This window comes from Tribolium castaneum, chromosome 9 (assembly GCF_031307605.1).
Source record: "Tribolium castaneum strain GA2 chromosome 9, icTriCast1.1, whole genome shotgun sequence".
Classification (NCBI taxonomy): Eukaryota; Metazoa; Arthropoda; class Insecta; order Coleoptera; family Tenebrionidae; genus Tribolium; species Tribolium castaneum.
This window is the reverse complement of record NC_087402.1, coordinates 4,328,790-4,354,039: the sequence shown is the minus strand read 5'-3', so window position 1 is coordinate 4,354,039 and position 25,250 is coordinate 4,328,790. Positions and strand designations below refer to the sequence as shown.

General features: G+C 35.8%; 1 protein-coding gene across 3 annotated transcripts in view; it reads right to left on the bottom strand.

Moving 5' to 3' along the window:
* The window catches only part of LOC660983 (uncharacterized protein), a 103,046-nt gene that overhangs the window by 21,377 nt on the left and 56,419 nt on the right, over positions 1 to 25,250 (bottom strand). For all 3 annotated transcript variants that reach the window (XM_015978958.2, XM_008193843.3, XM_008193842.3), the window contains one exon: positions 16,928 to 17,096. In XM_015978958.2, the coding sequence (XP_015834444.1) occupies positions 16,928 to 17,096 (169 nt within the window). The remainder of the gene's footprint in view (positions 1 to 16,927; positions 17,097 to 25,250) is intronic.

Here is a 25,250-nt window from a genome sequence, read left to right as displayed (position 1 = left end):
ATTACTTGTATGGTGTGTTTTTTCTCTTTCGCTTAGTTAACTATAGTCTAATGTTAACGATCTTTGGTCCATAGGTGTATTTTGAGGTAGTGCATCGAAGTGCCTAATTAAATTTTTGAGAAAATGTGTCGTTGATTTTTAATTTCTGTTTTGATATTGGGGCAGCTTTTTTCCCATGAATTTTGGTAAAATTGTAAATCACTTCCACAAAAGGTCTCCATCAGGATGGTGGTTTTCAAAAATTTATTACATTTGTCGTAAAATTGGCACGCGATCATTGGTGGGTTTGAAGGTTGAGGCAGCTGGTAAGAATTTTTCAGGCCCGGATTACCATTTATTTTATCTGTTTACTCTAAATGGAATCTTAATCTTTAAATCTTACGGCAAGAGTTCATGCGAATTGTAAACGAAGAATTCGTTTGTGCTTAGACCAAAATAGTTATCAATTTGAACTTCTGATGTAATTTTTTAATAAAAACATTTTTAACACATAGTGTGCTTATTCCGGTCCTGGCTTTAAAACCGCCCGATGGGACCGTGCAGCTAGTTGTAAAATTTCTGCAGTCATTACTGTTATTGGGGTAGGTAGTGGGTCCTTTTGTAGCGGAAATTTATCACTACTCAGTCTTGTCCCTCATAAATTAGACTGAAATTTTCGATGAATAATATCAAAATGGCTTTTAATCCAATTCTAACGAATTTTTCAAGTCAAATTTTTGCAGAATAATTTATTTCGTATTTCCGATCCATTGATGTAAAAAGGAGCTAATGAGAGTTTTTGGTCAAATGGTTTTTTTCGTTTTTATTGGACAAATGAATCAATAGAAAAAAATATTTTTTTCCTAGCGAGATTGGATATCAGTGCAGTGGAATATATTTATTTCAAATTTTTTTTCTCTCTTCTAAGGGGTGTAAAGTGCCTTAGTGTAAAACTTGACGAACCCGGTATAATATGTACTCATTGCAATTTTAGTTTACTTTAAAACTAAACTAACAACATTCTAAAACTAATTAAAAAAAATATAGACAGAAGAAAAATAAAACTCAGAAACTCGAAATGTCATAGAGAAATCTACGGAACAATGTTTCGAAGGCAAATGATTTTCACTCACTTGTACCTGCATTTATATACCAGTGGCCTGAAAAGGGTTGTTGACTTGACCCATATAACAGACCAAACCAATATTAATTTCCCAAAAATGGGAGTTTAGGAAGTTTTCCAAAATCAGTTTTTTACTGAAAACTTGATAAAATGCTCTAAAAACGTAAAAGTAACAAAATTTCCAATTTTTCTCACTGATCATAAAACATGGCAAATTTAACTAAATAGATCAAAGTGACATCGTATTTGAAAAAATAATACAAAATACATCAATTCTCAGCTTAAAATAATATAATTTTCCACGTAATTAGGTCGCGGTATCATATTTTTCCAATTGCGCATTTTGAACCCAAAGGCTGCCAGTGACTCATGTGCGTCCAAGTACACAAATTCGAGACAAATAATCGTTTTTTCTAGAAAAAAGGTGACAAAGATGTATTTACAGGGAACTGGCTGGATTATATACCTGGTTTGTTACTCCGTTCCCCAAATATTTAAATATTTATTTATCACCAGAGTAATTAATGACCGACCAATATTATTTCAAATGCATTCTCATCAATAAACTTTCGTCCTTCGTACAAGAAATAAAAGCAAAACATTTATTTAGGTACCTTGTATTTTTAATGAAATCACAATTCTCATTTATTCATTATGTTTATCCCAAAGAAATTTTAAAATCTCTGAAATCTTCTCTAGGCATTTATTAGACAACTGTTTGCATCGTCAGGGGTGATCATAAATTCGAAGACCGGGTCTAATTGTTTGCGGTTACTTTTTATGGGCGAATTGTAAATTATCTCTTGCTCACTCGATTTTCGATTGCAAATAAGGCTACCTCTGTGGAGGTGTTGTTTACAAAAATTTTTGATCGGACTTGAAATTATCGGGTTAAACAACAAGAACAAATTTATTGGCTATTTAAAAAATTCGAAAAACCTCTTAAAATGCGTTTCGAGAAATCCCTAACTTTAGTCAAACTTTCTCTACCTTTATTAGAGTTTGTAGGTAACCTATCGCATCTAAAATGGCCGATAAACAGGAAAAAAAATCTCTTTTACATGATACCAAGTTTATGAAAATATGTTTGATAGTTTTTGAGGTACAGCGGTAGTCATTTACATTGGAACTCCCATAAGAGATTTCTTTCCGGACGGCTCTTAACTGAACTCATTATAGAACTTACAATTTTATTAAAAGAGCCAAAAATTTGCCGTACATTTTCAGTAAGTAAAAACTAGCAAAATCTTCCACTTCCCGAGGTTTTTGCAATTTATAAAACACTTGCAGTGTGATCCGCTGGCCGTAAATCAAACCCATTTAAGTAAAAGAGCTCGGGATAAGGCAATTTATGTGTGGGTCTGTGAAAGTGTACAAGTGTGCAAGTCGGCACTTCCACTTGCAGTTTGAATGCGAATGGTTTCGGACGGCTGTAAAAGAAGCGTTCGGATAAAGTGAGCCCTCTTGGAAGTGGGCAAAATATCATCCAGTTTTCGCGTGATTAAAACGCCTCGTCGCGGCAATAATTTGCGCCGTTGGTCCCCGTATAACGACTCATAAAATGTTTACAACGCGAGTTTATAGATTGGACCTTCCCAAAAGGCCGTTATAGCGCGCTGAGGTGATTTGAATATTTTAATTGCACTGTCTTTCTGAAATACCTACGCACAAAAGGGAGCCTATAAAGTGCGCCACCAAGTTACAGAAATAAAAATTTTAAGGGCCCTTACGGGCGCCATGCATATTTATCGCCCGTAAAGAGATATGAATTTTTTAATCGCGCCCTAAATAAATTCGCTCTGATTTAGTCGAATTGTGACGACGCAGCATTTTACCCGCCGCACACCTGAACTCGGACCAATTTGAATAAACCGAGGGCTGATTCAGAGAGGGATTTCGGTGGCGATTTGCATCTTACAAGCGTCGGCAATGTTTGTTAGATGCTAGTAAGCCTACTTTGAATAGTTTACGTGTTCTATCTCCGGGAGAATCAAATGAAATAGGAATACGCAAGAAATATGAATATTTTTCGATGCGAATAGGAACGAGGGACTCGGCTTGAATACCAAGACATGTCAATCGATTTCGCATTATTGTTTCTTGGAGGGCCGATGGGTTGAACAACGCTGTTTGTGTCCGTTCTGAGCGAGCTGCATAAAAATTACATTCGAACCGAATCGAACACAAAGCATTGTTTGTTGGCTAATTAAGCCTCCTTTGTCGGCGTAATTTTTCCATCGGTGATTACAACCCAATTACTGGCACCTGAAGCTGTACAATTTCCGCCTGTCACTTTATTTCCCACCGGAACTTGTACCTCTAACCTCTTAATTATTGTTACACGCGGAACCGGTTCAATTCGTCCATTCCGGCAATTTTCGTTATGGAATTTTAGATGAGACTTGCCCTACAATAGTGCAAAGTTACTGGGTTTGCGCCGTGGGATGGGAATACCCTGCGTGAGCACTCGAGTGCCATAGAGGTGTCTTTATGGGTCCTTCAAGTCCCATCGGCGCGATCTCTGGTGGCTCTTTATTATTCAAGACGACCGTAACATCTTAACCGGTGATAATCGACTCGTTTTTGGAAAATTTTTGTTCGTCAACTAAATTTCAAGCAATGGCCAATTATTTGCGCCCGACTGTCGGATCTGGTTCAAATATTGACGATCGTTTTACGGGTTTGTGGAGCACGAGGGTCGAGATGGCTGCACTAGTGCGGGTTATTTCCCAACTTTGACGCACTAAAATTAAGGACCCGAATGTAAAATCTAATTGAATAATTTTTGACGAAACACGGGGAATAAATCTCGACTGAGGAGAGGCCAATTCAGGAGTCGTACCCTCGCAGGATTATGCAGGCACTCCTTAGACCGAATGTTAAAAGAGAGCGGCATCGTTAACGTCAGCACCGAGTATCTATACAAGCGTCCATAAAACTCGGCACTCGCAATTTGTTAATTGTTACGACTGCTCTACAGAGCAAAATTAAACAGAAACGTCTCACAAAGTTCTTTGGCAGTTGCGAGAAAAAACAGCCGGGCAAATCTCTGCATCAACTTAAAATATAAATTCATTTGGGCGAATCGCGTCATAAATTCACCAAATCGATGCAAAAATAAATGCCAATTTGTTTGCCCATAAATCCGCATAGTTGTGATTTATTTTGCGCAAAATTTAACAAATTGGCCCGGCGCATCCACCAATTTTGAACAGTCACGAGTCGTTCTTTATTAGGCTTCGAGGGCCGTATCGACTTCAGTCCGCTCCAATTTATCTGCAAGGACGGCAGTAACAGTAAATTTAATAAGAGTCCATTTTCACTCGACAAAGAAACTAAAAACATGTTAAAAAGTGCTTTTATTATTAAATATACGTGCGCGGTAAGTTTTTTGTTCCTCGAGTCCCGAGTGGATCGGTCAACGTCTGTTCGAATTTCCTCTTCCGAATTTTTCTCTCCTTCCTTTTTATATATTTATGTACGTGTTCGGAACGCTCTAAACTTTGCCGGTTTTTATCCAACTTCGCCCGAAAAGTATTGAAATCATCGCTGGATGATTGACCCCTGTCATTTATTACGTTTCCGGATTTACGGCGCTTGGTTTTAATTCGTCCCAAAACGGTGATTAAACAAGAATATACAAAAAAAGTTGAAAAACTCAATTACGGTAACAAGTTTGTGGCTATTTTGCCCCTGGGCTTTCGCCCTTTGATAACGTTAACCCTTGCCTTGTTTCCTGAACTCATAAATATTGATTAGGCGCGAAAAAATTCTCGAAATGGCCGCGTGCCTTATTAACGTGTTTGAACAACGACCAGCCAAACTTGCTTGCTCATTACACGGCTAATCCATTTGGCGGCAAGCGTCAATTATCTCTCAGACGCCGGATGAAAAATCGCGCTTTTTTAATTAATATCAAATCCCCGATCGTTTTCGGGGTAGATTAACGCAAAACAATAGTGCAACCCGCATGCACATACACAGGCGAACCCGGTTTGTTATAATTGAAGATTAAGCCCTTTTGGCATATGGACTAACTCTGCTGCCGAGATTATGAGATTAGCGAGGCCCGGACGGACTTAACCAATCATTAATATTTTCGTCGGGGGTGAGTCGGGTGGTTTAATTATTAATTTGTTTTGATTAGAAAGGTGCGTCGGTGATAGAAAGCTTCGGCAAGGATTTGGGGTGCTTAGGCCCGGTTAATTTTTAATTATAGTTTCTTGTGAATTGTGAATGGAGTCAATAAAGCAAATATTTGGTCCAAACTGACGTCTGTCTGGCCTGCAAAAACAATGGGCCATGTGACAGCTTTGTGCCGGTAGCTGAATTAATAATGTATACAACTCTGCACAAAAAAATGATATCCAGTGGCGTTACGTGAATAATTTAGGAGCACATCTCGCACTTTCCAAACTTGGTTAATTTATAAATTAAGTCTCGACGTAATGCATTTCACACACGTTGCACGACACATTAAAAGTGACGGAATTCAGGTAAGTTTTCGGTGGGAGTGCCATTTGTTTGGGCGTCTCCTGATTTCGCCGTAGTGCTTCATAAATTCAAAGGGTTTATGTCATGTAGCACACAGAAAGTTTACTTTCTTCCAGTAAGTATAATTTACGTCGTTGCAAAGTGAGTACACGTATGCACTCGTGAATATTAAATTGTTTCCGACCGGAGAGTTTTATTCGCGTAATTTATTAATGCCGGAAGTGAATATTACGAGAGTTTTACTTACAAACTTTGCTCTATTAGCAGCAGATGCAGGAATTTCACCGCAGTCCTTTTATGATAATTAGACAAATCGGTTCTAGTTCTAGTTTTATTTCCAAACCAGTTGCGGACGATGAAACGCAGTAAAAGACCGGCGGAATGTGCGGATTATTGTCACAAAAACGCAAACATTTATTCAGAGACTGAAAATGATAATTGTTGGGAGGCTTGTCCTTTTGTCCAGGTTCGAGTGCACTTGATTGATGCAATTGGCCTTATGGTTGATATTGGCTTTGGTTGTCACGTTGCTGTTTATAAATAGGTTTGAAATCAATATTCAATTAATTTGCCACAAATATGTAAATTGTCGTTGAGAGTATTTGAAATATTTATCCAGTGTCAACGGTTAATCGCAAATTTGTGTTTGATGGCGGATTAAAATCGCATCGTCGGCCGACTAATCAAAAAATAATATCAATCCTTGGTCTCGCCACTCGGCCAATTATGAACTTGATGCATATTCATCTCCGCGAGTCCAATTACCCCGATTCGCCACCAAAAATAGAGCGTAAATGAAAAAAGGAGTCGGTGCCGTTGTTGTATTTCAGTCGGGACAATTCTCGGGTCTCATCTGCGAGTCTGTCAGCTTTCGATTCGTATTCAAGGAGCGAAGTGGAGTCCAATTATTGGTTCGTCTTTCTCTCCCTCCGTTCCAGGACATCTTCCCCGAGACTTCGACAACTCGTGATGTGGGTAACATTAGGAATTCTTCTTCGCTTCGAAATTTTTTCACCGCGAATATAAATTATGAGGCGGCGTGTAATTTTTGAGATAATTCCGGATCTTGGCGGATAATAAGAAACGCAAAAAATTACAGCCAAAGGCCAAACCAATGGCGTATAACATTCAATGAAGCGAAATAAACAGATTGGATACGAGACCGGGATGAAGAACGGACTCGCGGGGCGCCGTGATTGCAATACCCGACCCCTGACCCAAGCAGGAGGCCATCTATTGCAGCCGATGCGAACTGACCATGTGCATGCGAACGGATTTTACACGTTTAGGGGATGCGATCGATCCATCAAACCCGCAAGGAACTCACGGACTTTGCAAAAAATCACTTAGCGCACAATAAAATCACAAAAACTAAAAGTGTTTTAATTACCAATTGCCCCCGAAATTAGCACCCAACTAATATCCTCACATAGTTGATTTCCTGCCGAAAAATCCTTAATCTAATCACATTTGTTCTGATTCGAAAATTGGTATTGAAAATACCTAACGTATTTAGTTACTATTATTACATTAGGTTGTTTCACCATATCTTTCCGTAAATTTCTTACAATTTAAAACAATTGTTTATATCTTGTTAATAATAATAATAATAATAATAATAATAATAATAATAATAACAATAATAATAAAAATAAATTTTAAAAATAAATTATACCATTATTTTCGGTGAGAGAAATCAAATTTCTCTCACAAGTGAGTAAATCTGGGGAAAATTGGGGAAAACAATGAGACTGTTTATTTCATAACTATAGCAACACAAGTCACTACTACGAAAACTGATACATAGAACTATGCTAATGTTACGGGCGGATATTTACTTGAATTTCTTATTTTTTTTTACAATATACCTTTAAGATAAAACGTCGTATATCACACGTGATAGAAATACCATTATAAAGTTCGTGAGAAGAATATTTACTTGAATTTCTTGGATTTTTTTTACAGTGCACCTGTAAGATAAAACGTCGTATCTCACTCGTGATCGAAATGTCATTATAAAGCTCGTGAGAAGTGTCAAAATTCTCATTCACATAAAATGATGCATTTCTATCACTTATAATATAATATACTGTTATCTTACAGGTACAGTTTTTTAACTACATTATACCATTGTTTTCGGCGAGAGAAATCAAATTTTTCTCACAAGAGAGATAAAACTGTCACTTCTACTCACGAGTGAGTAAACTGGGGAAAATTAGGGAAAACAATGAGACTGTTTATTTCATAACTATAGCAACACGGGTCACTACGAAAACTGATACACAGAACTATGCTAATATTACAGGCGGATATTCACTTGAATTTTTTGTTTTTTTTTTACAATGTACTTTTAACATAAAACGTCGTGATAAAAAGACGTGATAGATATACCATTATAAAGTTCGTGAGAAGAATATTTACTTGAATTTCTTGGATTTTTTTTACAGTGCACCTGTAAGATAAAACATCGTATCTCACACGTGATCGAAATGCCATTATAAAGCTCGTGAGAAGTGTCAAAATTCTCACTCACATAAAATGATGCATTTCTATCACTTATATAATGTACTATTATCTTACAGGTGCAGTTTTTGAGGTACATTATACTATTGTTTTCGGCGAGAGAAAACAAATTTCTCTCACAAGAGAGATAAAGCTGTCAGTTCTACTCACGAGTGAGTAAATCTGGGGAAAACAATGAGACTGTTTATTTTGTAACTATAGCAACACAGGTCACTACGAAGACTGATATGTACAGGCGTATATTTAGTTAAATTTCTTGGACTTTTTTTAATGCACCTGTAAGATAAAACGTCATATATCACACGTGAGCGAAATGCCACTATAAAGCCCGTGAGAAGTATGCAAAAATTAAAATTCTCACTCGCATATAATGATGCATTTCTATCACTTATAATATAATATACTATTATTCTTCGACACTGTCAAAATTTACGGTTTTTCACCTGTGTAAAGAAGTTTTGACGTCAGACTATTTTTATCAGATTTAAAGTAACTTTAAGCCTAGTTGAGTCTAATTATAAGAAGAAAATGTTGTATTCAACTCGTTTTCGTGTTGAATACAACTCGTGACTGATAAACCACTCGTTTTCACTCGTGGTTTAACGATCCACTCGTGAAATAAAGCGTCCGATGTACACTCAAACTCGTTAAATAAAAAACTATTATTTTGTGTTTTATCTCGAATGTCTTCAGCAGTTAACGGGTTTTGTTCAATCCTGGTTTAAGCTGCCTGCTGGGTGTCCTATTGGCAGGTGAACCTGCAATTCCTCTGGTCGCGAATTCTCCGGAGCTTTCACGTAGATTGCAAAAAATTTCGCCACACAAATATACAAGTTGTCAGTAAAAAATTACATCTCCTGCTCGAAACTAATGGATTGTCTCAAGCAATTGCCGCTCCCTCTTTACAAATTCAAAACTTTTTACACCCGCCCTAACCGAGTTACTTGGTTATGAATAATTATCTTCATTTTTAAATTAATCGTAGCAGATTTTTTTCTGCGTGTTCCCACGGGACCTCTCGTAAATATACTCGCGCCGAGTTTATTTTGCAAACATTACGAGATTTCCTCTTCCATAAACTGAATATGAAATACGAAAGTAATAAAAGACCTTTTAGATCACGACTTTTATTACAAATTTCTTTGAGATTGTGATAACGTCTCTTTGATACACTCTTGTTGGAGTACAATAAATCAGTTTTTTAAAACAGTGGAGATAAAACTGTCGATGGGGAGTTTAAAACAAACCAATTGTCGAAGTTTGCGACAAAGCACGATGACAAATTCGGCGTATTGCAGTTGGGGCGTCATATCGCAGCATTATTGCGTCCATCTTGCTTTTGGCAAGAGCAAAGTTAGGTCGATATTTCATTGTCCACGAGGGACAGTATCGGAAATGCATTTTCGGGCAAAGGCTTGCTGTTTATTATTTGTTAGCGAGCAAAAGTGGAGTAACATGTGCGAACAGTGGCATTTTATTGAGTTTTAACCTTACAAGGGTCACTCGGACCTGTCTCGAGAGAAGCACGAACGGAAGTCGTTAAATTGAAATTTCATCTCTCTTCATACGATGGATCCAATATATCAAATGGGAAGCCCGGAACAATACAAACACAACCGAATTTGTATCAATCTCCTGAATTAGAATCGATTTTTTCCCTTTGCAGTAAATTTCGCCAAGAGAGACTTAATCCGATGCAAACAGGTTTTTAAAGCAAGTGTAAGCTATGCACTTAGGTGGCGTGAGTGCCGTACATATTGCTTTTTACTTTAACAATAAACAGAGATAAGCGAGCTTTCAAAAAACCCACATCCATGTTATTACATTCTTTGAATTGCTGCTTGATCCGATAGCATCGTCTGTTACACTCAAATTAACATTAAAATTCTAAATGCGACCGATGGAAATTATCATTTACAAGTCGCAATTTGCGTGCGATATTTCGCAATTATTAATTAAGGCGAAAGCGACATTAACGTACTGAGGGAATTAATCATTTTAGTGCGTTCGATCACAATCTGATCCATTAATTCATCAGGATTTGGAGTAAAAAGATTTAATTAAAGTTTTCAGCGGGAATTAAAATTGAAAACTACCACAAAATGCAATTTTATTACAAAATGAAACACGGAATTTAAGATAACAACTGAGTTTCCGCTTAAATTTTTCATTTTGTTTCCTTCCCCATAATCGACCATTCCGGGCGCAACCTCGGCCTGTTTATTGTTAAAACGCAGCATTTGTGCATTGACAGTGAATTATAAAGTGGCATGTCGCACACGTCCAATTAACCAGCGAAAACAAGTCAAGGGTAAGCCACCCTTTGAAATATGGCACGTCCATATTTCATGAAGAATTACCGGTAATTGACCTACGTAATCAGTTTTGATTAGGGTTGGCCCAACTTTTGCCGGCACTTTTAATTGAAAACGCGCTCCGATACAATAACGAAACTTCGTAATTGGTTCGATCTTGGGAAAAACTGGGGGAGGGAATTAAGTGATAAGCGGGGATATTAATTGCAAAACACCTAGCGGTTTACTTTATTTCGTTACTGATTTATGCGCAATTAATCGCATGTACGGGACTGAAAAATTACACGACGGATCTGACCTCGTTTATCGATCGCTGCAGGAGGCATTAAACATTAAGGTCTTGCCGCAGATGAGGCGCAACAACTGGTACTTAACCCCAAAAATTCACGCACGGGAATGGTCCCACAACGCCGGTTGGGAAAAATACGCAGGCAAACATTGAAAGTATTTAGATTGGGCCCCGAAGTGTTGCAAGATTTTTGGAAAAAGTATAAACAACAACGTAGATGATTTTTTGTTTGTTGCTCCAATGTAACTTTTTTTAATTTTTTTTGTTTTCTCAATTTCGGCTAAACTATTTGAAAAAGTGGAACTGTTTTAATCCTCACCTATGCAAAATGTTCCGGGGAATCGATTGGCATCGAGAAAATTACCAAATTCCGAATAGTTTTTTAGTTATGAATTTTTTAAAATTTCACCAATTTTTGCATTTATCAGCAATTTGCTCGAAAACTATTAGTCGGAAAACAATAATCTTTTTTGAGAAAAATACATAATTTAAAGAGCTTTCCAACGATAATACACTTCATGGGGTTATCTCTGATAGTTCCGGAGCTATTGCTCGTCAAATGTTCCGGGTACCCAAAATCGACAAAAATTTCGACGAAAATTGAAAAAATCAAACATCAAAAAATCGAATATATGGACTTTTGTGGACTTTTAACCACTCTAGAGGGATGTAAAGGCATATAAAAGTCTATAAAAGTATACTAGAACGAGTTAAAAAAAAATTTTTTTTTCACCTTCTTGAAGGTAAGTGTATTTATTACTCAGGAAATTTTAAGCAAAAAAATTCCAAATTTTAAATCTCGTGAAAAGTTTGTATTATACAGAAAATGAGCCGCTGAATTCACTGGAACAAACCGTTTTGCTCTGCGGCTTTTAGTTTTTGAGTTATGAATTTTTTTTGTTGAATAAAATTTTCCACTGTAGATATTGCCGATCTTAATTTTTAGCAAAAAACTTTAAAAGTTTAGATCTCGTTAAAAGTTGGTTTAATACAGAAAATGAGCCGCTGAATTCAATGGAACAAACCGCATTGCTCTACCACTTTTAGTTTTTGAGTTATGAATTTTTTTTTTTGGATAAAATTTTCCACTATGACAAATGGACTCCTAATTTTAGGCAAAAAATTTTAAATTTTTGATTTTTGTGAAAAATTGATATAATATGTAAAATGAGCCGTAGAATTCAATGGAACAAACCGCAATGCTCTACGACTTTTAGTTTTTTTTTTATGAATTTTTTTTGTGTAAAACTTTGATCGCCTCTGTAGCCGGAACCGTTGCCCGGAGCGACTCCGGGCTTAGACGAAAAAATAGATAAAAATAAGCGCTATCAGATGGATTTTTGTTCGTTGCTCTAAGTGTTACAGTTTCCGAGAAAAACGCGAAAAAAGGTTTCCATTTTCACTTTTTTTCAATTTTCAACCACCAATTACGGCCAAACTATTAGAGTTATCGAAAAACGGAAAAATCGAGGACAACCGGAATAAAAAACTCTACAAAATGGCATAGGACTCAAGGCGATATCTCGCAAAAAAAATTTCAATTTTCAAACGCCGATTACGGCCAAACTAAAAGAGCTAGGAGAAAACGCTTTTTTGCATCGGAAAGAGCACATCAAGATCTATAAGATAGAATAGGTTTCATTTGATTTTGAGACACTTTTAAAAATGACCGATTTTAAGGGGGGGGGGTGTTAACTTTTTTTTAATTTTTTTTATTTTATCATTTACGGCAAAAATATTCTAAAAAGTGGAACTATTTTAATCCATATCTATGCAAAATGATCCGGGGAATCGATTGGCATCGAGAAAATTACCAAATTCCGAATAGTTTTTTAGTTATGAATTTTTTAAAATTTCACCAATTTTTGCATTTATCAGCAATTTGCTCGAAAACTATAAGTCGGAGAACAATAATCTTTTTTGAGAAAAATAGATAATTTAAAGAGCTTTCCAACGATAATACACTTCATGGGGTTATCTCTAATAGTACGGAGATATTGCTTGATAAACGGTTCGGGTACCCGGAATCCACCAAAATCGCGATAAAAATTGGAAAATTCAAAAAACATTAATGTTAAAATCTACATCCAAAAATGCAAAAAATATACGTTCTAACATTTAAAGTTCAATAATGGGCTGTTTCACATCGCTGAAACACCCTATATGTACGCGTAGGCATGTTTGTATTTTCTTAAATTTTCGGGTCCGGTCTTGATTTCCTGGCGTTCCGCAGACTGTATGTCTCTAATGAAGGCAGTATCGTCTGCGGATTACCAACGAGCCGATTCGTCCTCCACCTTGCTTTCGCTTTCACGTCAGATTAAGTTTCTTTATTTGTCTTTTACGTCGGTATTGATTATGAGCTGCCGATTTTGTTTGCTCTCGATCTTCCCTCCGAATATGTCGTGAACGAGTTGAAAGACGTTGAGCCTTTAACCGAGTTTGTAGTTCGGGTAAAACGTAAAGTTCGCAATATATAAGCAATTATTACCTGTTCTGTTTACACTTATTGTGCAAACAAGGGAGTCTCACACAATCAACCCAAGTAAATGAATCGGAATCCCTTTGTCCATTCGCATTTAATCCGGCGATCAGTCGGTCGGTTCCGGCAACCACCTATTCAAGTTCGGTCCTTTGTTGACATGAGTCTGACAGGATTATGAATCCGGTTTACCTCTTCGAGAGTAATTCAGCAAACTGGCCCAGTTTGCCAGATAAAAGCGTCCTTTTTCCTAATTCCATTCGCCGGAAATTTTGTTTTGCAATAAAACGTCGGCTTTGAAGCTTCTTATCATTTCGGCCAAATCCCAGCGCTCGACTGGGGAGGTGAGCAAAGTTGACAGAAAGCAACGAGGCTCAAACAAGCTGTCCTTCTATTGATTATCAAAAGATCCCGAATCCTTTTCTCTCGTAAACACTGGACTTATTCATATATTCACAACGAACGCATTTCCATAAAACAATGACTCCTCCTCGTTTTGGCACTTTCTGTTTCGCGAGATGCCGACATCTGACTTGCAAATGCGGTTCGAGATTTCGTGATTTCTGGTCAAGTTCGGGCACGGAATCGCCGCCGAGACCCCAACAGTTAATTAAGGCACTCTCTGAATTTACGTTTGCCGTAAAGACGTCCGTCATATATCCAGCTTTGATGGGGCCATCATATAAACGAGCTGTCATTACGGGGCTGTGCATTCTGCGTGACTAATTGTGACCCGCAATTAACCTGGCTTATCGGGGCTGATCCCGGCTCTGCATTGTTCCACTATATCTCGCATTGTTGCTAAGACTGCCTCCGAATACCTCACTATTTTTACAACTTTCGGACAATTTATATGAGACATTAACTCTTCCACAGTTTGGTGCGCGCAACATAAAATAAACCACGATTAAGACAACTGTAAAATGCAGCTTGAACTGTTCTGCGTGATCTACTTCCATAAACATATTACGACGCGGTAAATTATCCGATGAGATGTTAAGCCGAATTTTCGAGTATTTTTAGTCCGGTTTATTTTCCTGCTGGAAGTTTTATTCCTACGCGATTTTGTGACAATCGGATCGCCAACAAATAATAACAGCAATAATCCCGTCAGTTGGGATAATCCCGAAAGTAGTGGAGTAACGACGACGCATCTGTGTAGTTTAACGTGAGGCCAACTCGGCATTATTCAATCCTGCCCCGGAGTTAAGCTCCGGTCTGGTCATTGTCCTGCAACCTTTCACTCGCCTCTCCTCCAGATTATGTCGAATCATTTACTTGATACGATTATCCCGCTGAAAAATGTGCGATGTTTTAGACAATCCGCAAATTTGACCTTGGCATGGTAATGCCGGCTGACAACCGGAATAAAAAAATCTACAAAATGGCATAGAACTCAAGGCGATATTTCGCAAAAAAAAATTCAATTTCAAAAAGAGCTAGGAGAAAACGCTTTTTTCCATCGAAAAGAGCACATCATCTATAAGATAGAATAGGTTTCATTTGATTATGAGACACTTTTAAAAATTACCGTTTTTAAGGGGTGGTGTTAACTTTTTTAATTTTTTTTATTTTCTCATTTACGGCTAAACTATTTTAAAAAGTGGAACTATTTTAATCCATATCTATGCAAAATGATTCGGGGAATCGATTGGCATCGAGAAAATTACCAAATTCCGAATAGTTTTTTAGTTATGAATTTTTTAAAATTTTACCAATTTTTGGATTTATCAGCAATTTGTTCGAAAACTATAAGTCGGAGAACAATAATCTTTTTTGAGAAAAATAGATAATTTAAAGAGCTTTTCAACGATAATACACTTCATGGGGTTATCTCTGATAGTTCCGGAGCTATTGCTCGACAAATGTTCCGGGTACCCAAAATCGACAAAAATTGCGACGAAAATTGAAAAAATCAAACATCAAAAAATCGAATATATGGACTTTTTGTGGAATTTAACCACTCTAGAGGGATGTAAAGGCATATAAAAGTCCATAAAAGTATACTGGAAAGAGTTAAAAAAAAATTTTTTTTCACCTTCTTGAAGGTAAGTGTAATATTACTCAGGAAATTTTAAGCAAAAAAATTCAAAATTCTAAATAGCGTGAAAAGTTTGTATTATACAGAAAATGAGCCGCTGAATTCACTGGAACAAACCGTATTGCTCTACGGCTTTTAGTTTTTGAGTTATGAATTTTTTATGTTGAATAAAATTTTCCACTGTAGATATTGCCTATCTTAATTTTTAGCAAAAAACTTTAAAAGTTTAGATCTCGTTAAAAGTTGGTTTAATACAGAAAATGAGCCGCTGAATTCAATGGAACGAACCGCATTGCTCTACCACTTTTAGTTTTTGAGTTATGAATTTTTTTTGTTGGATAAAATTTTCCACTATGACAAATGGCTTCCTAATTTTAGACAAAAAATTTTAAATTTTTGATTCTTGTGAAAAATTGATATAATATGTAAAATGAGCCGTAGAATTCAATGGAACAAACCGCAATGCTCTACGACTTTTAGTTTTTTTTTTATGAATTTTTTTTGTGTAAAACTTTGATCGCCTCTGTAGCCGGAACCGTTGCCCGGAGCGACTCCGGGTTTAGACGAAAAAATAGATAAAAATAAGCGCTATCAGATAGATTTTTGTTTGTTGCTCTAACTCTTACAGTATCCGAGAAAAACGCAAAAAAAGTTTCCATTTTCACTTTTTTTCAATTTTCAACGGCCAATTACGGCCAAACTATTAGAGTTATCGAAAAACGGAAAAATCGAGGACAACCGGAATAAAAAACTCTACAAAATGGCATAGGACTCAAGACGATATCTCGCAAAAAAATTTTCAATTTTCAAACGCCGATTACGGCCAAACTAAAAGAGCTAGGAGGAAACGCTTATTTGCATCGGAAAGAGCACATCAAGATCTATAAGATAGAATAGGTTTCATTTAATTTTGAGACACTTTTAAAAATGACCGATTTTAAGGGGGGGGTGTTAACTTTTTTTAATTTTTTTTTATTTTCTCATTTACGGCTAAACTATTCTAAAAAGTGGAACTATTTTAATCCATATCTATGCAAAATGATCCGGGGAATCGATTGGCATCGAGAAAATTACCAAATTCCGAATAGTTTTTTAGTTATGAATTTTTTAAAATTTCACCAATTTTTGCATTTATCAGCAATTTGCTCGAAAACTATAAGTCGGAGAACAATAATCTTTTTTGAGAAAAATACATAATTTAAAGAGCTTTCCAACGATAATACACTTCGTGGGGTTGTCTCTGATAGTTCCGGAGCTATTGCGCGTCAAATGTTCCGGGTACCCAAAATCGACAAAAATTGCGACGAAAATTGAAAAAATCAAACATCAAAAAATCGAACATATGGACTTTTTTTGGACTTTTAATAACTCTTGAGAGTTGTAAAGGCATATATAAATACGAAAAAGTATGATAGAACGAGTTAAAAAAAAATTAAAAAATGTGTGATGTTTTGGACAATCCGCAAATTTGACCTTGGCATGGTAATTGCCGGCTGATTGGGGCAGATGAGGGTTCTGTATCTCCCCGAGTGACATGGGAATACGTTACAGGAATTATTTCCTGCTGCATAATAGGGTTAACAAGCGGAACGGTAACCAATAGAAGTAAGAGGATTAGAATAAGAAGTCGCGCGACAAGAGGCTCAACGATAATAATGAGGGCAAAAAATGGGACACTTACCTTGCCGACTCCGGTGACTTCTCTGACTCCGATTCTTCGCAGAAGGGGCGGCGGCACGGGGGGCGGCGACCGCTGCAAAGCGCCGCAGAAACCGGAGGAGTCGGCTTCTTCAGAGTTGTAGCGTTTCCGGCGGTGCGGCGACGACGAGAGGTTCAGCTTTTGGGCGGCTCTAAAAAATTAAAATCGTGTCGCAACTCGGAATAAAAATATTCACTGATCCCTGGATCAAACAGCACGATAAATTGTGCTGTTTGCCCGGATTTTGGTAACATTTGAGTTGCTTTGGCAGTACCACCATAAGCTGTCGCTTTGTGTTTCAGGGTAATTGGATTTCACAAATAATTTTGTAATCTATTTAAACAAGAATGTCAATATTTCAAACATTAAAGCCAGTGGTGATACCAATCGGTGAACTGCATCGATCACCTCCCTCACGTAAATACTAAGGGCCGGTTTACAGACGAATTAAAAATTAATTGCTGTTAAAAGGTAATTCGCATTATACCATGAATCTGTGCATCTGATTGGCCCAATCGTCAACATGATTGTTGACGTTAATGTGACGTGTGATTGCAATTAACCACGGATTAACTTAATGGCCATGAATAATATTTTAGGGATGTTTCATATAATAAATAATCAAAATTTTGTAAAAATTGTACGTTTAGTTATTCTTTTTTGAGAATTGAGGCCTAAAAATGTCAGAAAAATGGAGCGTTTTTTCAACTGATAACAGTTTTATACTTTGGTGAATCTGTCAAAGCAATCAAGAATAATGGATCAAAAGAGCATTTCTTTTCTTTTCTTGATCTATTGAGAAGCTGACGCCGTTATGAGAAGCTTTGTGGTTATTTTGGTGTTAACTGGAAGTGTACAGTAGACAGGAAGACAAATGCAACGACTAGTCTTTTTAAATTTTGCTGAAATGTTAAAATGATACATTTTGACATTTTTTTCAAACTGTTATTTTTTGATTTTATTAGTTTTTCTACGTAAAACTCTCAGAACACTTATGTTAGGGTTTTCGTCTCTCCACCATCTCTAAATTTAATTCTAGTTTAAATGACCTTCGTGGTATACCATAATCATTTTTTGGAAAGAAAACATTGTCTTTTCTTTTTTCCAAAAAGATTATCATCTAACATCTTAATTGGTGTTAAAACAAAAAACTATATTGCTTGTTCATCTGTTGTACAGACTGAATCAAAAGTAACGCACAAAATTCATATCTTTCTTATGAGTCATTTTTCAAAAAAATCCTCGGACAGGTCGATTTTATTTTTTTAAATACTACATTTTGACACCATAATGACATTTATTATTTATTTATTTAGATAGTGCATATTTTTATCTTTTTTGAAAATCTAAAAAAATAAAAAAAAACAGGAAAAAAAATAAAAAGCAAGAAAATAAAAATGAAAATTAAAAATGTTATTGAAAGTATTACAAAAAAAGCTATATCTTTTCGTTCTTGCTTTATTTTATAAGAGGTGCTTATTTTTTGTTATGTTTTTGTGTTTAGGTGTCATATTAATAAGTGTTTTCATGCTAATTATACAAAAAATCGGACTGTTTAAAAAAGAGTGTAGGATCGTAGTAGGCCACTTCTTTCCAGAAAAAACAAACAATGTTAGTATATAAAAAATTGGTTTTGCTGGTTGCCTGAGTAGATAAAAATTGGTACGTTTCAGAAATTTCATAGAAATAAAATAATTAAATGCGGTAGATTCAAATTCCAGAACCACCTGAGATCCTACACTCATTTAAAAACAGTCTGTATAATAACCCTCTCCCTTTTATAAAATATGTCAAAAACAAAAAGATACCCATTAGTTTACTTTTTTAATTGTTAATTTTTTTCATTTTTAATTATTTATTTTAATTTAATTTTAATTTAAAATAATAAAAATGACGTCACCACTCAAAAACGAATGACATTATAAACGTCACTCTGAGGTCAAAATGTAATATTAAAAAAAATAAAATCGATCTTTTCGAGGATTTTTTTGAAAAATAACTAATAACAAAGATATAGATTTTTGTTTGGTTAAAGTTAGGCCAATTTGACTTTTTAAAAATAACACTCAATTCTTGTCAACATTTTCAGAAAGAGTAGATAAGCGTCGGAAATTCGGAAATTTTGATCATTTATTGTATTTATATTAAAAATATTATGCATGCGGGGCATTTGTTCTAGGGTTCAGCGAAATAAAGAGCGAATTGCGTCAGATGTCCTTATTATGAAAATGGGCCCGAATGGGCGTTATCCAGGTCATAAAAGCACTCTATCGAAATATTCGCCCTCGATCCATAAAACCGCACCGTTTTTCTCGTCCTCGGGTTCAGATAGTCTCCCCGTGACGAAATCTCAGTCAATAATTCAGACAAGTGTCCGTGTCAGAGGCAATCGTAATTTTTCCCTCAGCGCTCGCGTAAGAAAAACATGGCAATCACGTTGTTGAAACTTATATCGATCGTCGAATAAAAATTCGGAGAGATTTATAAATGGCTCAATTTCCGTGTTGTGAAGCACGCGTCGAGAACTGTGACTAATTCCACAACCTCAACCATCACCTTGTTGAATTGTTTTGAATAATGGCGCAAGGGTCTTGCACATGAACGACTCCGGGGCCCGGAGTGAGTGATCCATCAACCGCAATGACGCTATCACCACCTGAATCGAAGACACGTGGACGGGAATTTCGGTGCAGCCGTAATGCACTCACGGCGCCCCAGAAATATCAAGGGGATTATGATAATCGGGGCAGATTCGAATGCGGGGAACAAACGAAGTTCTCAAGCTGTGTTTGTTTTCACGTGAAAATAAATAAAAAATATACATATTTTAAATACATTTTTTAATAAACTGTATGCATTGAGTCCAACGTTTCATTCTATCATATCTTCTGAGTCATCTTCAGATGTTGAATTGTGGTCTTCAACTGGAAAGCCCGAGGAAAGAAAGTTTTTTTTTTTCTTATTTTGCACATTTTGTTTAGTTGGGAGATGCTTTACACGCACTATTGCCAATATAAATACTTATGGTATACTAATGTTTAATTATGTAGTGTAACGTAGACACTAATCTACAAAAGCTAGTAACTCGCTTACGGTTACTCCTACAACAATGAGGCTAGAACTTTTTTCTAAGAAGTTTTATCAACCTTAATTTTGAAAAAAAATGTTTGAGACAAAGACGATAATGCAGCATCTAAAGACAACTCTGAAGACTTTAGCGACTTCCTCCTTTCTCCTCTAATAAAGTGTTGGACCCAATTAATTTAGTTTAATTTCAGTTTTTCAAACATTTTATTTTAAAGCAATTTTTTTTTAAATATTATTTATATCCAACCCTATAACGCGCTTACGGTTAGTCGTACAAAAAAAATGCAAATAACTATTTTGTAGAAAATTTTATCAGCTTTAATTTTGGTAAAAAGATAAAAATTGATAAGAGTAACAGTTTTCGAGATATAAACAAAAAACCAAAAAAAAACTGTAACCTTAATTTAATCTTCAAATATAATTTCATCAATAACCTTTATTTTTATTTACCAACCTCTCTCAATCGGTTTAATTTTATTAATTTAAACATTATTAATTAGATTAATTAATTAATAATAATTAATTAAATAATTCTGATTTTTATATATTCTACCCAAATTATTTTTGAGAGAAGATTTATTCTATTTTTTAGGCAATTTCTTGCTTTAAAACTAAAAAATGACTACCGAGAATATCTGTTCACAGATGAACCTTTGCTTATAAATAAAAAAACACTCATAAGACACATAAAAAGCTATTGTAGCTTAGAAAAATTAAGTGCTTGCTTATAAGCAAAATTAATACTATCAGCATTATTACTATTATTGTTATTAATATGATTATTACCCCAGTCAAATTATACAAATCGGTCTAAAAATTTTATAGAGAGTTTTTTTTAAACATTCCTTTACACTTAGGTAGACGTATATCAAAAGTTTCCGAGTTTGGTGGGCGGGATCGAGGAGGGGGAAGAGATTAAATCAGTTTTTTATGGTTTTTTGCTTGTATCTCGAAAACTGTTACTCCTATCAATTTTTGTCTTTTCACCAAAATTAAAGCTCATAAAATTTTCTACAAAATAGTTATTTGCATTTTTCTTGTAGGACTAACCATAAGCGAGATGTAAGCTTGAAAATAATTAAGAATTTAAAAAATGTGCTATAAAAAATGTCTTGTGATTTAAAAAACTTGACAATACACTAAATTTATTAGGTCCAACACTTTATTAGAGGAGAAAGGAAGAGACATAGAAGTCGTCTTTAGATTCTGCATTTTCTTCTTCGTCTCAAACATTGAAAACTGAATTACATTTTTGTTCAGTAACATATTAATATATAATTAAAACAAAAAACTATATTGCTTCTTCATCTGTCGTACAGACTGAATCAAAAGTAACGCACAAAATTCATATCTTTCTTATGAGTCATTTTTCAAAAAAATCCTGGGACAGGTCGATTTTATTTTTTAAATGCTACATTTTGACACCATAGTGACATTTATGACCTCATTCGTTTTTGTGTAATGACGATATTTTTTTTGCTAATTGTTTTAGATAGTGCATATTTTTATCTTTTTAGAAAATATAAAGAAGTACAAAAAAATAAAGCAAAAAAAAAATAAAAAAGAAGAAAATAAAATGAAAATTAAAAATGTTATTGAAAGTATTACACAGAAAGCTATATCTTTTCGTTCTTGCTTTATTTTATAAGAGGTGCTTATTTTTTGTTATTTTTTTGTGTTTAGGTGTCATATTAAAAAGTGTTTTCATGCTAATTATACAAAAAATCGGACTGTTTATAAAAGAGTGTAGGATCGTAGTAGGCCGCTTCTTCCCAGAAAAAACAAACAATGTTAGTATATAAAAAAATTGGTTTTACTGGTTGTCTGAGTAGATAAAAATTAGTACTTTTCAAAAATTTCTTAGAAATAAAATAATTAAATTCGGCAGATTCAAATTCCAGAACCACCTGAGATCCTACACTTTTTATAAACAGTCTGTATAATAAACATTTGCCATTTATAAAATATGTCAAAAACAAAAAGATACAGCCCACTAGTTTAGTTGCCAATATTTTTTTATTTATTAATTTTTTTTATTTTGAATTTTATTTTTATATTTTATTTTAAATTTAATTTTTAGCTATGAACAAAAATGTCGGTTATCATTTAAAAAAATAGTAAAATCTTCAGATGTTGAATTGTGGTCTTCATATATAAATATGTGTTTTTTTCTTCGGTAATTAAAGGAAAACAGCGGGTCCTTGGCCGGAAAAGTGCTAGTGTTATTGTTCGCAAAGCCGCAGCAACAACACATTAGCCAGTTTCGCAACGTTAATATTTTGGTAGAGTCCTGCACAAACAGGCCCGCGAGGATTACGTATGGACGTCACGGAGGGAATGCGCCCTCTTCGTCTGCTGGCTCGTCACGTGGCCGCGCTCGTTCGTTCCGGAAGCACAAGTCTGTGAAATTGGAAAATCCTACAAGACTTTTACTTTCGCACTTTGGCTAAAAGCGAATTTTTTTCGGCGAGTTGTTGTTTATTCGCCACCATCGATTTTGTGTCATGTTAAATTCATAACGCAGCTATTTTCAGCGGGCCGCACTTAGCGAACTTGTCGGCAACTTTAGCCTCAATATGACTGCGAATGTCAGACGAATTGAAAGATGGATGCAGTTGGCGAGATTCGATGTGTTAACGGCGAGTGTTTAAACTTTTTCTAGCTTTTGGAGTGATAGATGAGGTGAAAATTCCGGGATGATGATGTAGTCGGGCAGGAAATCCATCAATTTATTACCGCATTATTCCGATACAACAACTGTATCAATTATCAATAATCAAAGCTGGAAACCGATGAATTTTTACGGCGGTTCCGCTTTATGTAATAAAATTCTGTTACGTGCAACGGGTTTTACGATGCTTTTGTAATAGGGAGGAGTAGAGTTTTTATTTCTCGGGAGATTTGCCTGTCACGATCACGAAATATCGTCCTGGTACATTTTTGATACAGTATCGTAAAATTATAATTAATAGTCGCATGTAAACAAGGGACGAGATTCGCCCCGCAATAACCTTTATTAAAGTTTTAATAAAATTTCAACATTATAACTACATTACATTAAATGGATAAATACAAGGACCAACGTTCTAATTAATTAACAAATTCCGTTTGTCGACAATTTAGTTAGTAGTTCACAGAACAAAGGTTTAAATACCCGCCACCCTCTCCATATGTTTCCACTAAAACGCCATAAAGCTTCAAAAGGACTTGCCGGTGTTGAATTTTAATCAACAAGAATTTTTAACGAACGTGTTTTTGCATAATTCAACAAAGTGAACATTTTTAAATTAACAAATTACACTCTCAGCTTCATCCTCACAACTTTTACACATTTTTCCTCGAAACTTTGTGTTAAATACTTTCATGTTGAAGAATTCGGCAAAAATTCTAGTCGAAGGGCTTAAATGATTAAAGCCCCTCTCGTTAGTGTGAATGTCTTAAAGGAGCTAATTAAAGCGAAAATATTGAACTCGTGAATGAAAGAGTCTCTTTTGTAGGGTCTTATGCCGAAATATCGTCATTCCCGAATTGCTATTGTAGCAAATATGAAGTTAATTAGGCGCAAATTAATTATAAAAGTCGTTTCATTGTGCTCGCGTGCTATAGAAAAGTAATAAAGCGCGGGTGAAAACACAACAAAGCCGTTGCTAAAAAACTTGGAAACTCGAGTCAAACGGCGAGAAAAAACGCAATGCGTTAATAAGAAAAGGGTTAAAGCTTTTTGCGCCAAGCCCTAAATAAATCACAGAGACGTGCGCCCTAATGGCTACCTATATCGTGCTCGTTTCTTAATCAAAACCGTTAATTTACGAGCGTGTCGCTTTTTCTTCTTGGGCCGTTTTTGCTTATTTTCATGTTTGCTCAAGTTACATGCTACGGCCGCCATAAAGTATCCTTACTGTCAGCGGTTCCTGACAAATGGAATTCTTGCATAATCTGCATAAGGACGGGGATTTATTTTTGGGAAAAAAATACATGAATATTATATTTACTGCACAATGCAAGGGACACTGCGGCCGGATTATCTATGGATTTCCGCACGCTTTAAATTATGTGCTTACATGTACTTGTTCACTCGACATTTATTAAATTCGGACTATAACTCACTCTTTCCAACACATGAAACCGCAAAAGCCTGACAACAACGCCCACAGGTGGGTCCAGCGCCAAATTTTGGCCTTAATTGTGAGTGCAAGGAGTCGTTAATCATTTAGGCCCTTCAATTGGAATTTTTCTGGCAGTGGAAATCTCCCAGCGGATCTCTCCACTTGTGTGAAAACCGTCCGAAAACTAACTTATAACTCGACTTTGGCAATCCTTTTCAGCGCTTTCACGTATCCTCCCCTGTTTAGATTTCGATTTTGTTGAAAGTTTCATTCGGCGCAATTTTTCCCTCCCCGGAACGTAATTAAATTGTTAGAGGAAAAAGAAGAAACTTTCAATAATATTTCGAGCCGTGGCATTGCAGCTGTGGTGATTTATGGCCGGCAGCCTTCTGCTGTCTCCGTCGACATTATGCAAAGTTCCGCCGATGTTTCTTGCACTGCTTCGACCCCTTGCTACCCCATTACGTCGCCTCTTTTGATGCATGCTTCGCACCTACCACGATATCGGAGAAACGACGAGATTACACGGGGAAAAATATTCATGCTCCTTATGCTGCATTATCATTGCTTTGAGAGCGATACGGACATGCCAGCCACGTCCAATACGATACGGAAGCGGAAACCGAGGGTTTCGCACTGAAATTCTCGATTTCCTGATGCGCCGATATACGAGGATGAAATATTCAAAATAATAACGCAATAAGCTACCATTGTGCATTAAAAACGACTTTAAGGAGAATCGCTAAATCTGCCCTAATCTACCCAGTCGATAGAGGGAATTGAGCCATGTTATGAGTTTATAAGTGTGGGAATGAACCCGGTTTCAAATATTTGCGGTATCTCAGCGGAATGCGACCTTTTCGATTTCTGGCTTTCTCGAAATTTGGGTCACTCATTCTGCACCAGATGTCTTCACTCTATCGATTCCGTTTGCAAAAACAATACTCAAAATTAAATATTCTGAATGGTTCCGTGTGAAATACCATTAGTTTTTGTTGTTTAATGGTGGGTTCATTAAATCGACCAATGAAATTCGTTCAATTTGGTCACGTGATTAGATAGTCACGCATTTAATTGCGGATTAAACTAATCATGCTTCTACAGGCTGTTCC